This window comes from Ciconia boyciana, chromosome 9 (genome assembly GCF_034638445.1).
Source record: "Ciconia boyciana chromosome 9, ASM3463844v1, whole genome shotgun sequence".
Taxonomy (NCBI): Eukaryota; Metazoa; Chordata; class Aves; order Ciconiiformes; family Ciconiidae; genus Ciconia; species Ciconia boyciana.
The window spans coordinates 39,108,830-39,127,364 of NC_132942.1; the positions used below are offsets into that span (position 1 = coordinate 39,108,830).

At 36.2% G+C, this 18,535-nt stretch overlaps 1 protein-coding gene across 5 annotated transcripts in view; it reads right to left on the minus strand.

Moving 5' to 3' along the window:
- The window catches only part of ADAMTS18 (ADAM metallopeptidase with thrombospondin type 1 motif 18), an 80,118-nt gene that overhangs the window by 25,099 nt on the left and 36,484 nt on the right, over window positions 1-18,535 (minus strand). For all 5 annotated transcript variants that reach the window (XM_072873383.1, XM_072873381.1, XM_072873382.1 and 2 more), the window contains 8 exons: window positions 15,840-15,977; window positions 14,215-14,368; window positions 13,090-13,185; window positions 11,998-12,146; window positions 6,180-6,352; window positions 4,064-4,194; window positions 3,804-3,927; window positions 2,324-2,568 (listed from right to left, as the gene is read on the minus strand). In XM_072873383.1, the coding sequence (XP_072729484.1) occupies window positions 2,324-2,568; window positions 3,804-3,927; window positions 4,064-4,194; window positions 6,180-6,352; window positions 11,998-12,146; window positions 13,090-13,185; window positions 14,215-14,368; window positions 15,840-15,977 (1,210 nt within the window). The remainder of the gene's footprint in view (window positions 1-2,323; window positions 2,569-3,803; window positions 3,928-4,063; window positions 4,195-6,179; window positions 6,353-11,997; window positions 12,147-13,089; window positions 13,186-14,214; window positions 14,369-15,839; window positions 15,978-18,535) is intronic.

Here is an 18,535-nt window from a genome sequence, read left to right on the forward strand (position 1 = left end):
GTGCTTCTTTGAAAATTACAGATGAGAGAAAAATAAAAACAAAGCTACAATGTAGTACCCTTAAACATACCTTTTTTTCAGCCTTCTATCAGTTTCTGATACTTATAGTTGAAGTAGGATTTGTTTCATTATTACTGCTGCAAACAGATCTTCAGCAATATGTGTGTTTTCTCATAAAAGCATATTTCTTTAGTTTTCATTGGCATTTTTGCTGCTTAGAGTTATTGGAAAATCATAAATAATGCAGATCTCTAAACACACAGTTTTGCATTTTTTTTCAGAATTCAGCTTCTTGAATGTTGCTTAAATTATTGAAAGGAAAAAAAATCTTAACTACAGCTCATAGAGATATATAATTGGGGAATACGTAACTGTAACATTTTCAGTCGTAAGAATCCCTAGTTACCAATGCTAGTGGTGTAGGTATTTCAATAAAAATACAAGGGAAGTTTAAATAAGCTCTCATAGGAGCAATAGCCTCCAGTTAAATGTTAAATCTTAATAAAACTGTTTAGCATAATTTGATAGGATGAAAATAGAAGTGTTATTTGGCATTAAAATTTTTTTCTTTAATCATTATTCTGCAAAGTGTGTGCATGATATGCAGCCAAGTCAGTCATCTTGCAGGCAATTTATTATTCATACTTTAGCTCTATAATAATACAGTTCAATCTACTTTGTATTATGACAAATAAGATTCCTGAGAGTTCAGCTTAACATTTCATAGTATTTATAAGTGTGCTTGTTTCTTTGGTGTAAGGCTATTTTGGAGGAGGTTTGCAGACAGGGAAGCACGTCTGTAACTTGTAGACCAAACTCTTCCTTGGACTAAAGCATCCCTATTAGCATATGTACCCATAATGAAAATTCTTCAACTGAGAAAAAATGTTTTAAAAAGGCATTGCAAATTGTCACAGTAACTTGTGAAAATACACGCCCTTAGCCCACGTCAAACTGTCCATTCTAAAACATGTGTTCATCCTGAAGTACTTTAACATGTGTTCATGGTCCATGAACTTCAGTGGTTCTTAAAGATACCTTTAAGTACATTACTCAATCAGTATGAATAGCAGTAGGGTCTTCAGTATTCCAGATAAAAACTTTACTGAATAGTTGTGAAAGTTTAAATAATCCTTGAAGAATATATTTCATGTCACAGTCTATACTTATTGTGTTTCTTAGTTTAACAGAACAAAGCTGCATAAGGGAGACAGGATGCAGAGTTCTCAGCTAACCGCTCCTGCTAAACTTCTGCAGAAAGCAGTTTTCAGTTACAGTGTTATATGATGGGGCGAAGAACCACAGATTGCTGCCTCAGAGAACGGGTACAGCACTCGCTTTCATGCTCCCCAAGTGCATGCCAGAGAAAGCGATGCGCTTGATAGCTGACCAGAGTATTGCTGGAAGTTGTGGGAAGGAATTGAATCCCTTCTGGGGAGGGCTCCTTCCTTTTCACAGGGAAGGATTCATCGAAACAGACATAACAGATGAGTTACAAAGCCAAGGATTTGCTAGGGCTTTCTGACAAAGCTGGCAAACTAATGTAGCTAACAGGGTAAAGCCTTTGGCGATTTAGTCAGAAATTGACCCTCAGATGTTCTGATGCATTTTAAAAGAAAATCTAGTAAAGTAAGCTAATGCAGAAAGAGATTTTTCTTAGAACAGAACTATTAGTGGCCAATTTCAAAACTGTAACACTGGAACAAACCATATAAGTACCAAATTTACTTTCTACTAAATATAGTTTCCACACAGGACATCCGGCAGACAGAGTAGGTGATACAAATTTGACTGGGAGATAAACATATATAAAATTCATTATTCTAGATGCTATCACCAATAAAACTGAATCAACAGAAATTACACAGGAGCCTCTGTGTGGTACTTTTATCATCTGTGTCCCAAGGTAGATGTAAAAATGGCTACATGTGCCTGCAGTTTCAGAAGCATTATTTGAAACTGTTACCATTAAGCCTTGCCATAGTGTTAGATTTCATTTTTACATCACTGAATTTTATTGTATACCATCTATGGGATGCGTTTATAATCTCTATCACCATTGTGCAGCAACTGAGAACTAATGCTATATGGTGTGGTTTATGCACCTTCCTTTTCACTGAATTTGTGACAGTTTACTAAACTTCAGACCTTGATAAACTGGTGAAAGGCCTTTCAATCTAGCATGACCACACAATTAAGTCTGAATATTATCGTGACTCAACGCCATTCTTTAATCTTGCTGAGAGCTACAGTGCAGAGCTAAAGCTGTCGTTACTAATTCTGTAATAGACATCAAGGGAAGAATAAACAGAAGAAAGCTTACTTCAAAGACCAGCGTCTCATTAGTCGGTCCTGCTGCATATAGACTCTCTGGATGGTTAAAAGACCGTTGATAATCAAAAACTGTTCCAGCAAAAGAGAACTTTCCTGGCCAGTCGATTGTCCAGTCTCCTGTTAGATAATACTTTTTATTGAGGTTGCGCACTGCAAGGTAGCTGGTGGAGATTTGCATTTCGTGGAGCTGTATACTGCGTGCTCCTGCTGGAATAGTGACCACAGCATAGTAGTCTGAAATGAAAGAAGTAAGCAACCATTTTGCAGTTGTCATACAGATAGAGATGGCTTATCATTTCTGAGCCAATTTGAAATTTTTGCAGTTTAAAAGATATTGAAGACAGCTGTTCTGATCCACCAAAGTTACTCTGTTTTCACAAGGAGAAACCAGTTCTGTTTTTAACCCCCCTATGCAGCCTGTAATCAGAGTAACTCAGAGGTATTTCAATTCCTGGAATTTTTCTTTGTGATTAAAGACAAGAAAAAGCAAGTTCACCTTAGAAAAATGCAGAACAGACTAATGGTGGTTTCACTGTAATTGTTTTACCATGTTTCCCCTGCAGTTCCTTACAGTAGTTGGAAGGTACTACTTCCATCATGGACAAGGTTTTTGAGGTGAGATGCACTGGGATGCAGAGAGCTTTCACGAAGCCCTGCATACCACTGGATCTCCCTGCTGTAACCCATTGCACTCTGAGCATGTAGAAATCTCACTCATTCTACAGTCAGATGAGACACCACTGACAATCTCCAACACGCACTGCACACAGCTAATGTCGCAGAGCATTCCATTTAGATTCTAATTTTTCTAGCACTGTATCTCTGTATTACTATATCCTAAACAATTTCCTGGCCTATATTACTGTAGTATTGACATGTCTTATGATCAACAGTAAATGGATCCTCAAAATACCCCCGTGGGTAAAGAAATATTATCTGCATTTTATGCCTGAGAAACTGAGGCATAGTGAGATTATTTCACAAGAAGCCTGTGATAGTCCACTAAAGACAAGTCCACCTCCCAGTGACTGGATCATCCATTGAATCAGCTGGACAGCTTCCAGTCAACTTAATTTGAAAATGGCCATGGAAATACTGTCATGTTTGGCATTATGCTGTGTATCGCTTTGTATATCTTCTACAGTCCCATTCCAGTCAGAGTTGTTGACAGCTATTTTTTCACTTGCCCGAATCCTAAAATCTCTTTTAAGAGGAAATTCACACGTAAAGGGAAAATGTGGCTTAAGAAACAAGAGGAATGCTTGCAAATTAACTAACCAAGACTTATGCTCATAGCTTTCTTGTTACCAAGAAACAGGAGAAATATGAACTCTTCTCTCACTCTCCCTGTGATTTTCAGTTCACATCTGGACTTTTAGCCACTGCCCTAATGAGCAAGGAGTCATATATATTACATGGGGATACAGCAGAGCAATGAGTTGATGATCATGTGGAACAGCTTTCCTTACCATTAGCTTTGTGCTGGATCAAGTATTGGCCTTTAAAGAACTTGCACGTTGAATTATCTCCTTTACAAACTCCACAAGCATCCAATACAGCTTTGGAACCAAGTCCATGATCACACCCTACTTGCTGCAACCAAAAGGCACAAGTGAAGGACTCAGACACAAGGGAATTTGAAGAAACAGCTGCATTTTCCATAAAGGAGTCAATTGCCCACTTAAAAAAAATAAACATTAGGATTGTAAGAAACTTAATTTTATCTTACTTCACATATTCCATCAATGCAAACGTCGTAGTTATTTGGAGAACACAGGGTTCCATCCTTCACTTTGCTGGACATTGCAAAGAAGAAGTCAAAGTCTTCAGCTGTGCAGTACAATTTACATCTATCTTCCTCTGGGGGGGGGGGAAACCCAAAAAACAAGACAAGAAAGTATTAGCAGACCTGCAGCACAATTTTAAAAAAAGAAGAAAAGCACCCTGCTATCGTTTCTTCCTGCGTCCTAGATGACGAGCTACAAGGATTAATTGTGTGTGGTGACATATTAGGACCCCAAGATGGGCAGAAATATAGCCAAATACAGTAGCTTATATTATGCTATTTTAAAAGAATATGTGGGTTTGACTGTCCACACATAGAATTAAGAATTCAAAACCAGTGCGAAAACATGCACATTGCATTAGCTCTGCTGATGAGGCCCTGATTTCAGTTCCACTGGTCCACAGTTTCAAATTTCATTTTTTATTAAGAGAAATAGGAGATTGTAAGAATTGTATTTAATTTTTAGTTAAAATTTGAAAAAGACATAAGATGGCACAAATGATCAGTTCAGCTGAGAACTAGGACTGGGGCCAGATTTTCCCCTAACAAGAGTGCTTTTCCTCTAAAAAATCCCAACCATTGTCAATCAAATTTCTTCTTATATACGGATGGTATGTTATGCTCATGAAGGGCTGATTCATTCTACATAGACAAAAACAGTCATGCAGTTGTAAATATTGTCACAATTGGTGACATACACAATTTTAATACAAATAGTAAGTGCAACAAATAAAAAAGCATAAGAAAATTTTGAAGAACATGAAATTGGATTCAAAATAATATCCTTTTATTCTTAAATAAGCAGCTGGATTTTCAATAGTACTTCTATAGAGGCAAGGCATCTTTAGCAATTTTGAAAAGCAGATCATGTTTTCAGGACTATAAAAGTAGATCTTGGGGGAGATTTTGAAAAGCAGCTAAGAGAGTAAGGACAGGCATTTTCAAGTTCAAAGTCACTTGGGGATGTCTTGCTTTTGAAAATTATGCCCTTTGTCCCTAATTTTAAGCTCCTATTTCTTTTACTAAATGCAGCCCCTACCTTTAAAACCAATGTAGGCTACCTTAATTTCTGTTAAACAAGATGCATTATTCTCCCTGTTATACAACATCCGTTGTTACATGCTGTGAGACCATATTTCCTCTTTTCTCTGTTCACAATGGCTGGTAGGACATAGGTTTCTAAACACCCACGAAAACGTCTGCAAAGTCTTTTGAAGAAAATATAAGCAGGTTATGAATGAAAGTTACATGTATGTGTATGTGTGTGTATATATATATATAATTATACACTTATTATCAAAAAAAGCAAATTTGTACAGGTACTAAATGAAGCAGCTACAATGTGACATAATCCAGCCACTTTTATTCAAGTAGTAGCAATTGCAGCTACAAACTGTGCTTTCAAACTGCAGAAAATATGTGTTGTATCTGATAAAAATGAATACTGATTCAAAATATTTGCAAAATTGAGATGCATAAAGTAAAAATAAACTTTGCTCGTACAAAAGACAAGAAATAGTTATCGAGACTTGAACTTTATAAAGATCTCTTAGTAAAAGATGACTTTAAAAAATGTATGCCAGTACATTGTTTATTTTTCCAATTCTCATGGGACTATACCAGCAGAAAAGTCAAAAGGTTGATTTATTGTTACGTTTCGAAATCTGAGAACATTCCAAAGGAAGGAAGATTCTGATAGTGTTATTGTGGGAGCTCACATTTCCCATGCTGAAAAATCCATGGAAATTGTTTTGTTTTGTTTTTACACTAACAGATACGTAATATAAAGTGAAAGAGAGGGGTAGCAACAGCCAGGGAGTCATGCTAAGGACAACGATTTAAATTCACAAACCAAAATCAATTCTGCATGTTCATACAGGCAGTATCACACAGGAGGCCGGATTCAACTGTGCTAGAAAGCAAACACATCTCCAATAAGCCAACTGAATTTCTATTTGCTTACATCAGGGTGATATTTGCCCAAAGAATATGGATGAATTACAGCTTACAGCTCGCTTCCTGCAATTGCCTTTGTCCATCAGAGCTGTGGCATAATTACCTTCCACTTTAGTATATGGCTTCCATTTGTAGTACCATCCCCGGAAAGGTTTGCTGTTGTATTCTGCACACTGCTGGGCACGGAAGTCCAAACTATTTGCTGGACATGGCTGATTATTACAAAGTTGATAAATACGACTGGAACCTTGGCAGAATTTTCCGCCATACTGGGGCCTAAAAAGAAGAAAAAAAATTCTTTTGCAAAACCTACTTTTTGTGTGATTGGCATGTTACTTGTCCATTAACAGAGAAAATGAGAGGACATATTGTCTTAGGAGATGAGTATTTCTTATATGGGCCACTAATTTTCATAGTTCCTAAAACCAAGCAAAGCAGTTGCCATGAATTATCTACTTGGATCACTGTAAGCTCAGCAAAGATGCAACCATCTAGAGGTGAGTCATGTTTTCACTAATTTCAATTTATAGGGCTATTCTGTATTGGCTGGTTTCAATTTTGTTATATAGCTATTTTTACTCTGCTGTAACCCAGGAATGAACATGTGCAAAGAATTACCTATCACAATACAAGTTAATAAAGGATAACATAACACTGATCAAACATAAACAGAATGAATAATTACATTTAGTTGTTCATTTGTTTTGTAAATCATTTTGAAAAAATGTGCTTTTAAACAGTCAAAGGAAACAAGGACTGTGCACAGTTGTCCTGCTTTAGGAAAATGCTGGAATTCATGGAGAACTTTAAACATGTCACATCCACTTCAGCAAACCTTACCTGGGCATTTCCCTTAATTTTGGCCAGAATGAAAAGAGTATATTCTATTACTTTGCTAGTATCTCATATTATCAGAATAATAGTTTTTAACTATTTGGTCTATGCACATGACTGTAAAACAATGTAACATGTAAGACTTGCTCTTATTAAAGTGACTGAGAGGTCTCCCAAGCTGCTGAGAAATGTATTCACTCACTTTTGTCTTCCATATGGATCTACATAGGAATTCACTGATGTTATTTTTGCAGTTTCACAATGCTCAGATATACATCTGCAAGCACCGAGCCAAATCTTCAAAACACCAAATTCTAAGAACTGTTTGTCTTATTATACAATTTCTTGCATCAAGTGAAAAGGAATGTAACAATGCTGCACGTGCATACATTTATATAATGATTTTTAAAAATTAGGGAACATACATACTTGGAAGACAAGCTATGATTTTCAGTGGACAGCTTGCCCATGTTACACACATATTAAGGGAAAAAATTGGAATAATATAAAAGATACTGAATAATAATAATATATTAACTAACAATGATAATTAATAATAATAGTATAAAAGATACAGTTGCAACAAGTATAATTTGAGTTGTTTGTTTAAATGCCTAAACACTACATTATAACTATTCCCCATATCAAGTATTCCACGCAACTTCTCTTGACATGCATTTAACTGGAGTAATATGGAGACAGCTTGGTGCAACATAGATGAGAAAATCCAGGTGTTTTTTCTGTTTGCTTTATTACAAATTTTAACTCTCATATGTCTAAACCTCTAACCAAGCTGGGGCTTGGTTTTTATGTTTTGAATCAGCTTTGAATGTACGTAATATCTGGCTTTTCCAGAATTCTGGGCTACAAAACAGTCTTTCAAAGGAAGAGGTGGAAACCCACCTGCTATTCTATTTAAAATTGGGTTAAAGCACCAGCAAAATGTGTTGTGGAAAAAAAACCAACTTCCAGTGACTTTTCTCAAGGTCACCTACTAGCTACCCTGACACTGGGTATAACGGCAAAGGTCTTAAAACGAAGTCAAATATTCTGTCCTAGTTGGTGGCAATTCAGTCTGTGAAGGACAGGGAGGATATGTAACATCAGTGAAGTCAGGGAGTATTTATGTTGGCTTTGTGCAATTGGTGAGAGCTTGAGTTAAGGCAGCTAAACCGTTGGGTCCTTACTCAATTCTCTACGGACTTGCTTTACAGCTTCAGCACATGTATAACTTTTAACCTCCTTCAGCCCCAGAGAACAAACCTGCTTTAGTGTAAGGAAAAGAAGCAACCTCCTTCCAAGTAAATGCCACCAAACAAGCAATATAATAGAATTATTTATGGCTAGATGGTGATTTCTAGCCACAGTCTTGCATTTGAGGATGGTATAAAATTCCACCAAACTAAGGGAGCACTGAAAGAGGCATTCTGTTTCCCAGCTCTGTTACAGCATTTTAATATTACAGTACACTCCCATTACTGAAAATGTTGGCCAGAGAATTACGGAAACATCCCCACCTTCAGTTTTTACCAACAAGATGTCAGTAAGAGTTAAGTAACTCACAGGACACTAGATGTAGATCTACAAAACCAAATTTCTGAGAAAAGACTATTATCTACACTGACAAAATCATGCTTTTATTGGTGACGTTTATACCACCCGTAGATTTTGGTTTGACTGCCTACAGAAGCTCTGTTAATATAACTGTGCTTACAATGGAATGCTTTGTACAGAGGGTATTCCAATATTTCTATAGTGCTCCTAATATAGATATAGCCTAAACTTTTCATCCATCTGTGTACCTCCCCAGCATTGGCATGTATAGGTAAAGATACCCGCATGAATAGATGCTGTTAGAGCTGAGGCCTTGCTGAAGATAATTGGAAAAGGGAGAAATTTGGTGAGAAAAGCCAGCAAAAAAACAGTCTCCAAAGAATGATTTGTAAAAGGAGTATAAGCGCAAAGATGTAAATACTCCATTTCATATAAGACTCAAATATTAAAATGCTACAAGAGTAGCTTAAATTAATTCTGCAGTACCCTTTTAAGAATAGACTTCATGAACAATGAAAATAAAATGGATATTCACTGCAGTGCAACACAGAGTGAGAAATCCTGGAATTAATCTGATCAAGGAAAGTATTTTATGCATTACAAAGGGAATTAGACTCTGAAATTCTGGACTCCTATTTTTTCGTGTTTTGTAATCATTTAAATTCAAGTGAGAGCATTTCTGCTCATATTATGACCATATTATCATAGTATCACAAAGCTAGACTATTTTATTCTGCAGTAATTTGAAAGGTCTACAAGGTCTTTCACAGTATTCATTTTTGATTAGTATTTTAAATGGTGTCATTACTTTGCATGAGTTTACAGCTGCATTGTCTGTAATCACTGTTACACATATTGTACACAAAAGGTTAAAAAGACGTGTTCAAGCAATTTTGATTTAGTCTTTTGATTGCATACATGCCTAAAACTCCATTCCACTCTTACTGAACAATGCAGTATTGTGAAGTGGGTAGGATGCAGTCCCACAGATATGATTTAGGTATTAATTTAAATCTCTGGGGCACTCTTCAGGTTCTTTCCCAGCTAAACTATTAAATTATGTAATCTATTTCTGTCTTGGAAAAGTACCTCAATTGTAAAATGTTGTGATGTATGAAAACCAGATCCATGAAATTACACTGTGGCAATTTACAGAAACGTAATGATTTTAGCAAATCTGCATAGTTCTGTGTTCTACAGATGACCTCCAGAGGTGTTTGTTAGTATGAATTCGTACATAACTCAGGTGGTTATTCAGAAGCCATACCCAGAGCTGTTTGGGTGTGGTCACAAGGTCTGTCTTAAAATTGTCAAGAGGAAGGGAATTGAACTGGTTTGGATATTATTTGCAAGAGGAGAATTGAACATACAAACACAGGTAGCGAGATTTTCATAAGCAGCAGCCTGAATTTGTGTTCTTCACCTGTCTTTAAGCTCCTAGTAAGATGTGTCACCTTTAAAATCACTGGAAACCTAGAAATCTCCCTCAATGTTCATAAGAAGTCAGTTGCTTTGAAAAATGGACTACTTATTTAAAAACCTCAGTTTAGAGTGCAGTCAGTTCTTCAGAGATCCACATCCCTTGCCCTAATCTCTTACAGAAATACATGTTATTCTTTGTCATTCTCAAAATTTTGCTATCCAAAATCATCTATCAAGCTTTTGAACAAAATAAACATTAGCTCCTACACAAATCTGGATTAGGAAAAGTGAAATAAATATATTACATATGAAATAATATACATATATGTACCAAAATATATAAACATCTGAAATGTATTTCAGAAGTTCAAAAAGAAAGGAATCATTATTCTTTGTTTATGTGTAGTTATAGAGGTGAACAATGAACAGTGACTAGGTTATAAATCGTTCCATGTGGTGTAACGTTGAAAATGGATAGTATCATTTTTCTAATGATTCCACATTTATACAAAAGTGCTGTGATGGGAAATACAGCTACCTGGATATTCGTACACTGTTGTGTGGATGGCTTATTTATAGTCCTGTCATTTCATCACTCTAACTCTGAGAGAGATTTATAGTATCTTCTCTTTGCTCTAACTGAATTATCACTAATATAATAACATTAAATTTAGTATAAACATGATCCAGTTCTGGTATCAAGTCTTACTTGGTTACATGAAGTCTTGCATCAAGTCTTACTTTAATTAGAACAGACAGATCACTCTGAATGGAAGTTTGAAATACGTAATGCTACAGTAACAGACACCCATAATGTTAAAGAGCTTCTGTTTGAAGACCATTTGAAATCATTATCAGTTATAATATTGAAATCATTATCAGTTATAATAGTGCACTAAACTGAAACATTTCAATTACTGGACATTCTTCTGTCACACAGGGAGAGCAAGGAAAGACTTATGAATAAATGCAAAGAACAATGTCATACATACAAATTTAGCAGGCAAAACAGGGACCTAAGTAGGAAGAGCAAAATATATGTATAACATGTAATTGAGACCCTGCATTCTCTTGCTAAACAGTTTAATAAAGGAAACTATCCAAGTAATTTCATTTATCAAAATACACTGAGAAACAACAGAAAAGGTTGAGAAAATGCTCTGCTATGGATCTGCAAAAATTGGCTTGACTGAGTGAGGGTAATAAAGACTATTTTAACTAACTCACATTTTCCTATAACATAGTATATGAAGCGTGGATATTATTACTGCAGCACTGTATAGTAGGTGTGAGGCTTCTTTACAGCCTCATTTAACCATGTCATATTTTCTCTGTTTTTTATTACTGCAGTTTAAATGCTGTTTTTATTGTGTGCAATGAAGAATACATGTGTCTATGCCTGCTGAAGTTGTGTATGAAATAAAACAGTGAAATCCTTTTTTCTTGTAAATTGCAGTGAATTGAGTACTTGGGAAAGATGCTGGTCAGATAACACTTTACCTCTACTTTGAAATAGTATTGTAAGGAATAGTAGTATTTACAGTGATAAGATATTCACTAGAGGAAAATACCAGAAATGTTTCATGTGTTAGCATACAATTCTAGTGTTCAGCAACTTTATTCTGACCTGTGAAACATAAAAGAATGAAAAGAACATGGCAGACATACAAAGACATCTGTCCACAACCATTTTGATACTGACTTTAAACATTTTTTGTTTATTATCCTAGATAGCAAAATCTCATCAGAAGTCTTAATAGCTTTTAAGACCTTTTTCCCTTGCTCTTAAATTATTAGGTGTGAATATGTCTGTGTGGTGTTTCGTTACTCCTGCAGGTATTTGATAAACTCTAGTGTCACAAAATAAATTGAGAAAGTTGGGCTGTAGATGTTCTGGTACTCTAGCAGTCTTCAGACAGCCACTACTTTCTCGTACCAGGACATATTTCTGTCCTTCAGCTACTGACTGGTCATACTGGACATGAAATAAAGGTCTTAGAAACATTTTCACATTTACTATTTCCCTACAGAAATGGACTCTTGGTTCTTTTTTTGTTCTAAAAACTTAAATAGTTAGTATAAAAATAATACCTTTCATATCTATGTCTTACTTTGGATTATTGCAGTGTCTTTCTTGATATGTGACCCCACCTCCACAAGTGCGAGTACACTCTGACCACTCGGACCAGGCAGACCATTGGCCATTTACAGGCTTGGGTCCATGATCACCGTATTTGACACACTGTCCTCTTCGACACCACTGCCAAAAGAATGCCAAAAAATATCCCATCAGAGTTAGAGGTACCTAGTAGATGCAAAAAAGAAAAAATCCACATTTAAAAGCTCCAGTGCTTAACCCTAGTAAACATGAGGTCACCCATTGAACTCAATGAGATAGTTCACAGTAGGACAAGGACACTGAAGTAGGACATTGACCCATACAATGGTATAGGTAAGTAATGTCCTAAAATTTGTCCACGTTCTGAGTTGAAGATCTCTGAGGTACAAATTTTCAAAACTGTTCTCTTGGAAAATATCTTTTTTACTCTTCCCAAAAAACTACACGTTAATATATGGTCCTGTGCTCTCAGAACCTCAAAACTTCCCATGTAATTTAAAAATAGCCTGCTAAAACTCTGCTAAAATTTCTCCTTTTTATCATTCAAGTATGAAATACTGCACAAAGAGAAAAAGCGAAATAGAACATTTGTCAGTAACTTGAAAATCAAAACAATATTCTACTGGAAGAAATATTACAGCAAAATAAAATATTTTGGGTAGCTATAGAAGAGTGTAAATTATGCTCTTTTAGTAGTGATCACTGATGATAATACACATGATGGCCTTAGCCTGTACAGAAAATATTATGGTTTAAGGAATGTTTATACCAGAGTGGAATTTGAAGCCTTGATCTAAATTCTGTTATAATTAATGCATTTTCTTACTGATTTAGATTTGCCAGATATATCTTATTCCATAGCTCAATGGGAGAGGCATCACTCCCTACCATCAAATAGGTTTCACTGTGAGGACCAGTCCTGACTATGTATCACAACGCAATCTTCTACAGAGCATTCTGGAAGTCCATGATAGCAAACCTGGAGGGACCTGGATAAAACTGGTTTTGACAGGAGCTGGTATTTGATCCAATACAGTCTAAGAACAAGTTAGAATGACATCGTGCTGTATGTAAAACAACTTACCATACTTACACCACAAGTTGTTCCTTCCGCTGCTGGCATGAACTTTGTCTCACACCTATGACCCACTTTGTGACACCAGAGAGATTTGCATATATCCTGAAAAGAAAAAAAGTAGTCACTATAGTACTCATAATTCCCATTATTTCCTGGTGTTTAGAAAGAGTAACAAATGATACATGCCTTTGCTACCTTAAAAGCTGTATAAATAAAACCTTTTCTGAATTTAGAAAATCCAGGGTTTAAGATTCATAGCACAGCCATATCCTGTATATTGCCTTCTGTTTATGCACCATTTCACTATATATTTTTTAGAACTATTTTGAGTGTGAGACTGTAATAGAACAAAAACTGTGTTAAAAAGTTCAAGGCTAAAATTTCATCAAGTGACTATAATACTGGGAAGAGACTAGATTTTCTAAAACACAGGAGATATCTGGAAACATAGTCTCTTCACAGTGCTGTTCACTCTCTCTTCTTTGTTTATTAGCTGTAGAAGAAACACAGCTGCAATCACCTGATAAATGTGGTTAGTATAAAATAAATCAAAATACTCCAGGATAATAACAGCAGTAAAAGAAATGACAATGCTTCTTTTCAGAATGAGCACTCCAGATTATTTAATAAAATGTCTTTTCTGAAGAGATCAGCAAAGAGTGTAGCAGTCACTATAATAACAGGTTAATCTAAATTAATCCTTCATCACAAAGTCAAGAGTATGTTACGTTTTTATTGTTCTAAAATAACCGTACAGATCTTTTCCAGACTTTGCTGTCAATGCATGAGTAAAACAAACCACAAGAAACTTAGTCCTTCTTACCCCACACCCCTGCAAATTTTGATCAAAACTCTACTGCCTGCTAATTTCCCTTAGTAGGCAAGGACTCATGAGTCTTATGTATTCAACTGTACTCCTTATGACTCCTGGAAAGAACACATTTCCTTCTGAAACTCCCCTGGGATCGTGATATTCCTCAAAAAAGGCCAGTACCTTCAAAGCAAATTGCAAGCAAGATAAGGTAGAGAAATAGCCCAGGCCTCTGAAGAACACTGTATTACTTGTACTTACTTAGTGTACTGCAGTTCTCTAATGTAATTTTAACTTTTCAAAAGTATATCAATAGGTACCTTTACAAAGCTGAGGTTGCACAGTTTTGCTTTCATTCCAAATTGCCATTTGCACTGGGTATCAGCATCATAGATCTGCCCTGGCAGTTTGTCAGGGTATTTATACTGTCCTGTTTGCTTAGGTTCATCAATCAGGCAGGCAGCTTGAGCTGTACTATAATGAGAATGTATATTAGTCATGACTATGATCTTTATATCAAAATATTTTAATTTGCTACAGACCAGCAAAAACACATAATATGGTATACAGTACCTTTAACTAGCTTTAGAGGTATGCACTGAAATGAGAATATCTGCTTGCAGGAGCCAAAAGATCTTGACATCTTGTTGGTAGCCTGACCTGCAAAGTTTTAAGGAAGCAGGAATTTCCAGGCTTTGGGACTGTTGTGACAACAAGAAAGAATGATGTCAAATTCTCTTCCTCCCTTTATTCCTGTGTAACCAAGAGCAAGGTGATCTAGTCTGCTTCTTTCCCTTAAATGGATTCCCCAAATCAGGAATCAACAGAATCAACAGGCACACTGTCTCTTTTCAGCATTTGCTTTGTGTGGATTGACGACAGAAAGCTGCTGCAGCTTGTGTGCTTTGGGTCAGCTGTGCCCAGCTTAAGACCAAAGGTACCCTAGGGTCTACTTTTTTCCCTTTGTATATGCTTGAGAACCCATGTATACAGAAGGTCACTCTGTGCTGGATTTAGCTTCCAAGTGTAAGTCTCTTAGACCATATTGCATGTCAGAGGGCTTACGTGACTTTTTAGTTCGCAATTTTCTTGTGTACTCAGAATATGTTGCATCATTGCAGCAGAAAAAAATGACCAGAACTCTGTCACCTTTCCTGGCTGCTACTCTAAGATACTAACTTGGAATTCAAGGATCAGATCCACAGAACTATGTAGGTGCTTGATTCTCACTCTAAGTTATTAACATCTAAAATGCCTGTATTGATCTGGGTCTTAGTACCGCTTACACATTTTTTTACTAATCATGTATAGTCTACCCATGTAAGACAAACAAAATAAAGGGAAAGTTGTACAGGAAAGAACTGCAATTCTGATGACATTAAACATAGACTGAAGAACAGTTCCTTTAAAAGCATCACTGAGTAATGCCAACATGCTGGAGAAATAATTGGCATCTTTCTCTTTCTCCTTTTTTTCCCCCCAGAAACAGTATATGAAAAATGTAAAATGTTCTTACTCATGACATGAGCTAGATCAAGAGAGAAACTCCAGTGAGAAAGGCCACTAATGTTAATTTACATTTTGTAATGACTTTGGTACCACTGCGTCTGCTCTCTTTTGTGTTCACTTCCTACTAATTCTCTAATAAACCTAGCTGCTGACAGGAATGCCTGAGGAAGAATGATATGCCAGTCATTACTGCAGGATATTCACAGAGGGTGAAATTCATTCTTTTGAAACGAGGCAGGACAAAAACACTTATATTGCCATACCACCTATATGCTTCATAAGTCCAAGTGTGTGGGCTCAAATAGTACATGGGTTTGAGCACATTTTAAAAGAGGTGAATTTCACACTTAAGTAATTTTTATGTCTGTTCAAGAGTTCAAGCGCAGTTACTAAAGATACATTCCCTGGCACCAGCTCAGATTTACATCTGACCTACCTGAGAAATTTGTTGAGATACTGCCTGCTGCATACAGACCAAGAAAACACTCCATTGTTTCCTGTGAGTGTGGGAGACATAATATTACCCTCAGCTTTTCTACAAGGATTTCCTTCTCCATCATGAATCATACCAAAGCTGAAAAGAGAACCAGGCGTGAGAGTGAAAATCTAGATTAATCAGAAGCAAGACACAATCTGGGGCAGAAGAAACACTTTCTGGGTAACAGTTCTGTGCTTGAACTCCACAGGGAATGTGGAATTCGTCCCTTTCAATCCAAAGGGATGAAAACATATGCACCATACAAATGACTATTAGTATGAAACAAGCTCCAATTAATAGCATTCAAATTTTATTGTCATTATGCATTTGTCTGATGAGAAAAAGTTAGTCAAGTTTCAAGCAAGACCCATACTGGTGATGCACAGGAGCTCTGCAATGTGAGCTAATGGCAAGACACTGGCACATAAGTACCAGAGCTGCAGACTGTGTCAGAAGTTTTACAGTTTAACCATTTCTCTTTCCTGAAGGAGAAATGTTTTGTGGTGAGATGGATGGTAGTAGTGGATCTTATGTTCAGTCACACTTGTACTTGCCTATAACTCTATCAGCTTAAAACATGCATGCAGTCTGAGCCTTTCTTTGACTAGTGACAATGCCTGTTAACATCAATGGTGTGGAGATCAGATTCCAGGGAAATATCAGTGTTACACAGCTGTAAGAATATAACATAACTGTCCTCCTAATAGGAGGGAAGAACTACATAGTTGCATTCAATCTGTAGCAAAAGAAGTGGGATTGAATGAATAGAATACAAAGTAGGAATAAAATATGATTCTTTTTTTAATTTTGGCCACTAACTTGCTATATTATCTCAGGCAAATCATTTTCTTTTCCTCACCTTTGTTATACACTGTCACTTACTTTGTCTAGACTGTAACCTCTTTAGTGGGAATACTGCCTCTTATTGGGTGCTTTGCTCAGTCTGCAGCATCATGAGGCCCTCCTTTCACTAGGAGAGGTGTTAGGATAATATAAAGAATAACAAGCAATAATAAAAACAACATTAAAAATGATAAATTATGTGGAGCTTATGGTTATAATAAAGCTAATTTTCAGGTTTTTTCCTTTCACTGTTTTATATTTACTCACTGTATAGGACATATATGAATTTCAATGTGTTTTGAATAGAAATTTCATAATGTTACTTCAACATTGTAGTACGTTGGCGACTTTATGAATGTAATCTGTGCACGTGCAGGGAATATGTAATTTACTGGACTCAATCCTCTACTGTTATAAATCATTGCAGGCTCATCAGAGTTACTGCATCTGTTGCCACCAGCTGAGGCTCCAAACTTGCTGAAATATATGGCTCTTTCTATAAATGGACAAAAAAAGTCCCAACTGAGCCAGTATTTTAGAATCCTTTATAAAATACTAACTTTGTTCACATGCATTGCAGCCAAAGAATCCACAGTTTATATACCCACTGACACAATGGGCTCTGAACTCCCCAAGGAATTGTTAAGCTTTCAGGTAAAAACACAAACTACTTAAAGAAAACCATAAAAATGTGTAACAACTGAAGCTACTCAGTGGATCACAGAGTGTGATCTATCAGTATACAATATTGTCCTACTATGAAAACCTTAGGTTAATATATTCACAGCGGACCTCAGCACCTCCATAGCTGTCACAGGTTTTTTTTCTTCCAGGAATCTCTGTATCACAGAGACCAAATTCTGTTGTCTTACATCACATACTAGGTAGTCTCAGGAGCATGGACACGAGAAAATGATAATAAAGACATTTTGTATCTGGGGCAGATTTTTTCCAGGAGACAAGATGCATTTTATTAGACAGCAGTATGGAACTGTACCAAAGAAAGGCTGAATAATATGAGAATCAAAGGCAGTGGTGAAAAAGGAAAAAAACAACATTAAAAAATTTCCAAGCATAATCTCTCAAAGCAAGTAAGAAAATAAACAGGAAGGAAGGACATTAAGAGACTAAAGGGGATAATTCTTGAAAAATAAGCTATGGGCCTGATTCTCTCCTAACACTGATTGAAGGGCATTAAAAATGTACTGAGGTCAGTGAAATTGCATTAGTGTGACAGGACGATCAAACAATATATATTTTACATATTTGGTCCTATTGAAAGTGTTGGCACAATTCCCATGGGCTTCACTGGTAGCTGGATTATTCTTTAATACCTTGTTTCCCTTCAGATGTACAGAAACCTGTGAAAGGGTCACTCATGTAGACATTAGGTCATAGTATATACTGTAGACCATATTTGTACAATGAAAACTAAATAGTCCTGATTCAGTCATGCAGAATCGGAAGGATTCATGCCTTGACCAAACAGCAGAATACAGTATCACTGCTTTTCAAAGATATTCTGTGCAGGAATGTTGCTGCACAAAATAAAGATCCTATGCCCATGTTTCATCTGACCCTTGATTTCAGGTTTGTACCACATAAAGAAACTATGCTTCTATATTGCCAGTGGTTAGACAGACTCCAGCTTGAGCTATGTTAAAACTGAAAGTCAAAACCATGCAAAAAGTTGTGAAAAAGTAACTCAAAATTATTTGGGACAAAAACAGGAGAGAAAAACCTAATCATCTTCAGATTTAATTCGACAATTCAGAGAACAGCTGAAGCTCTATAGATTATTACTGATTTTG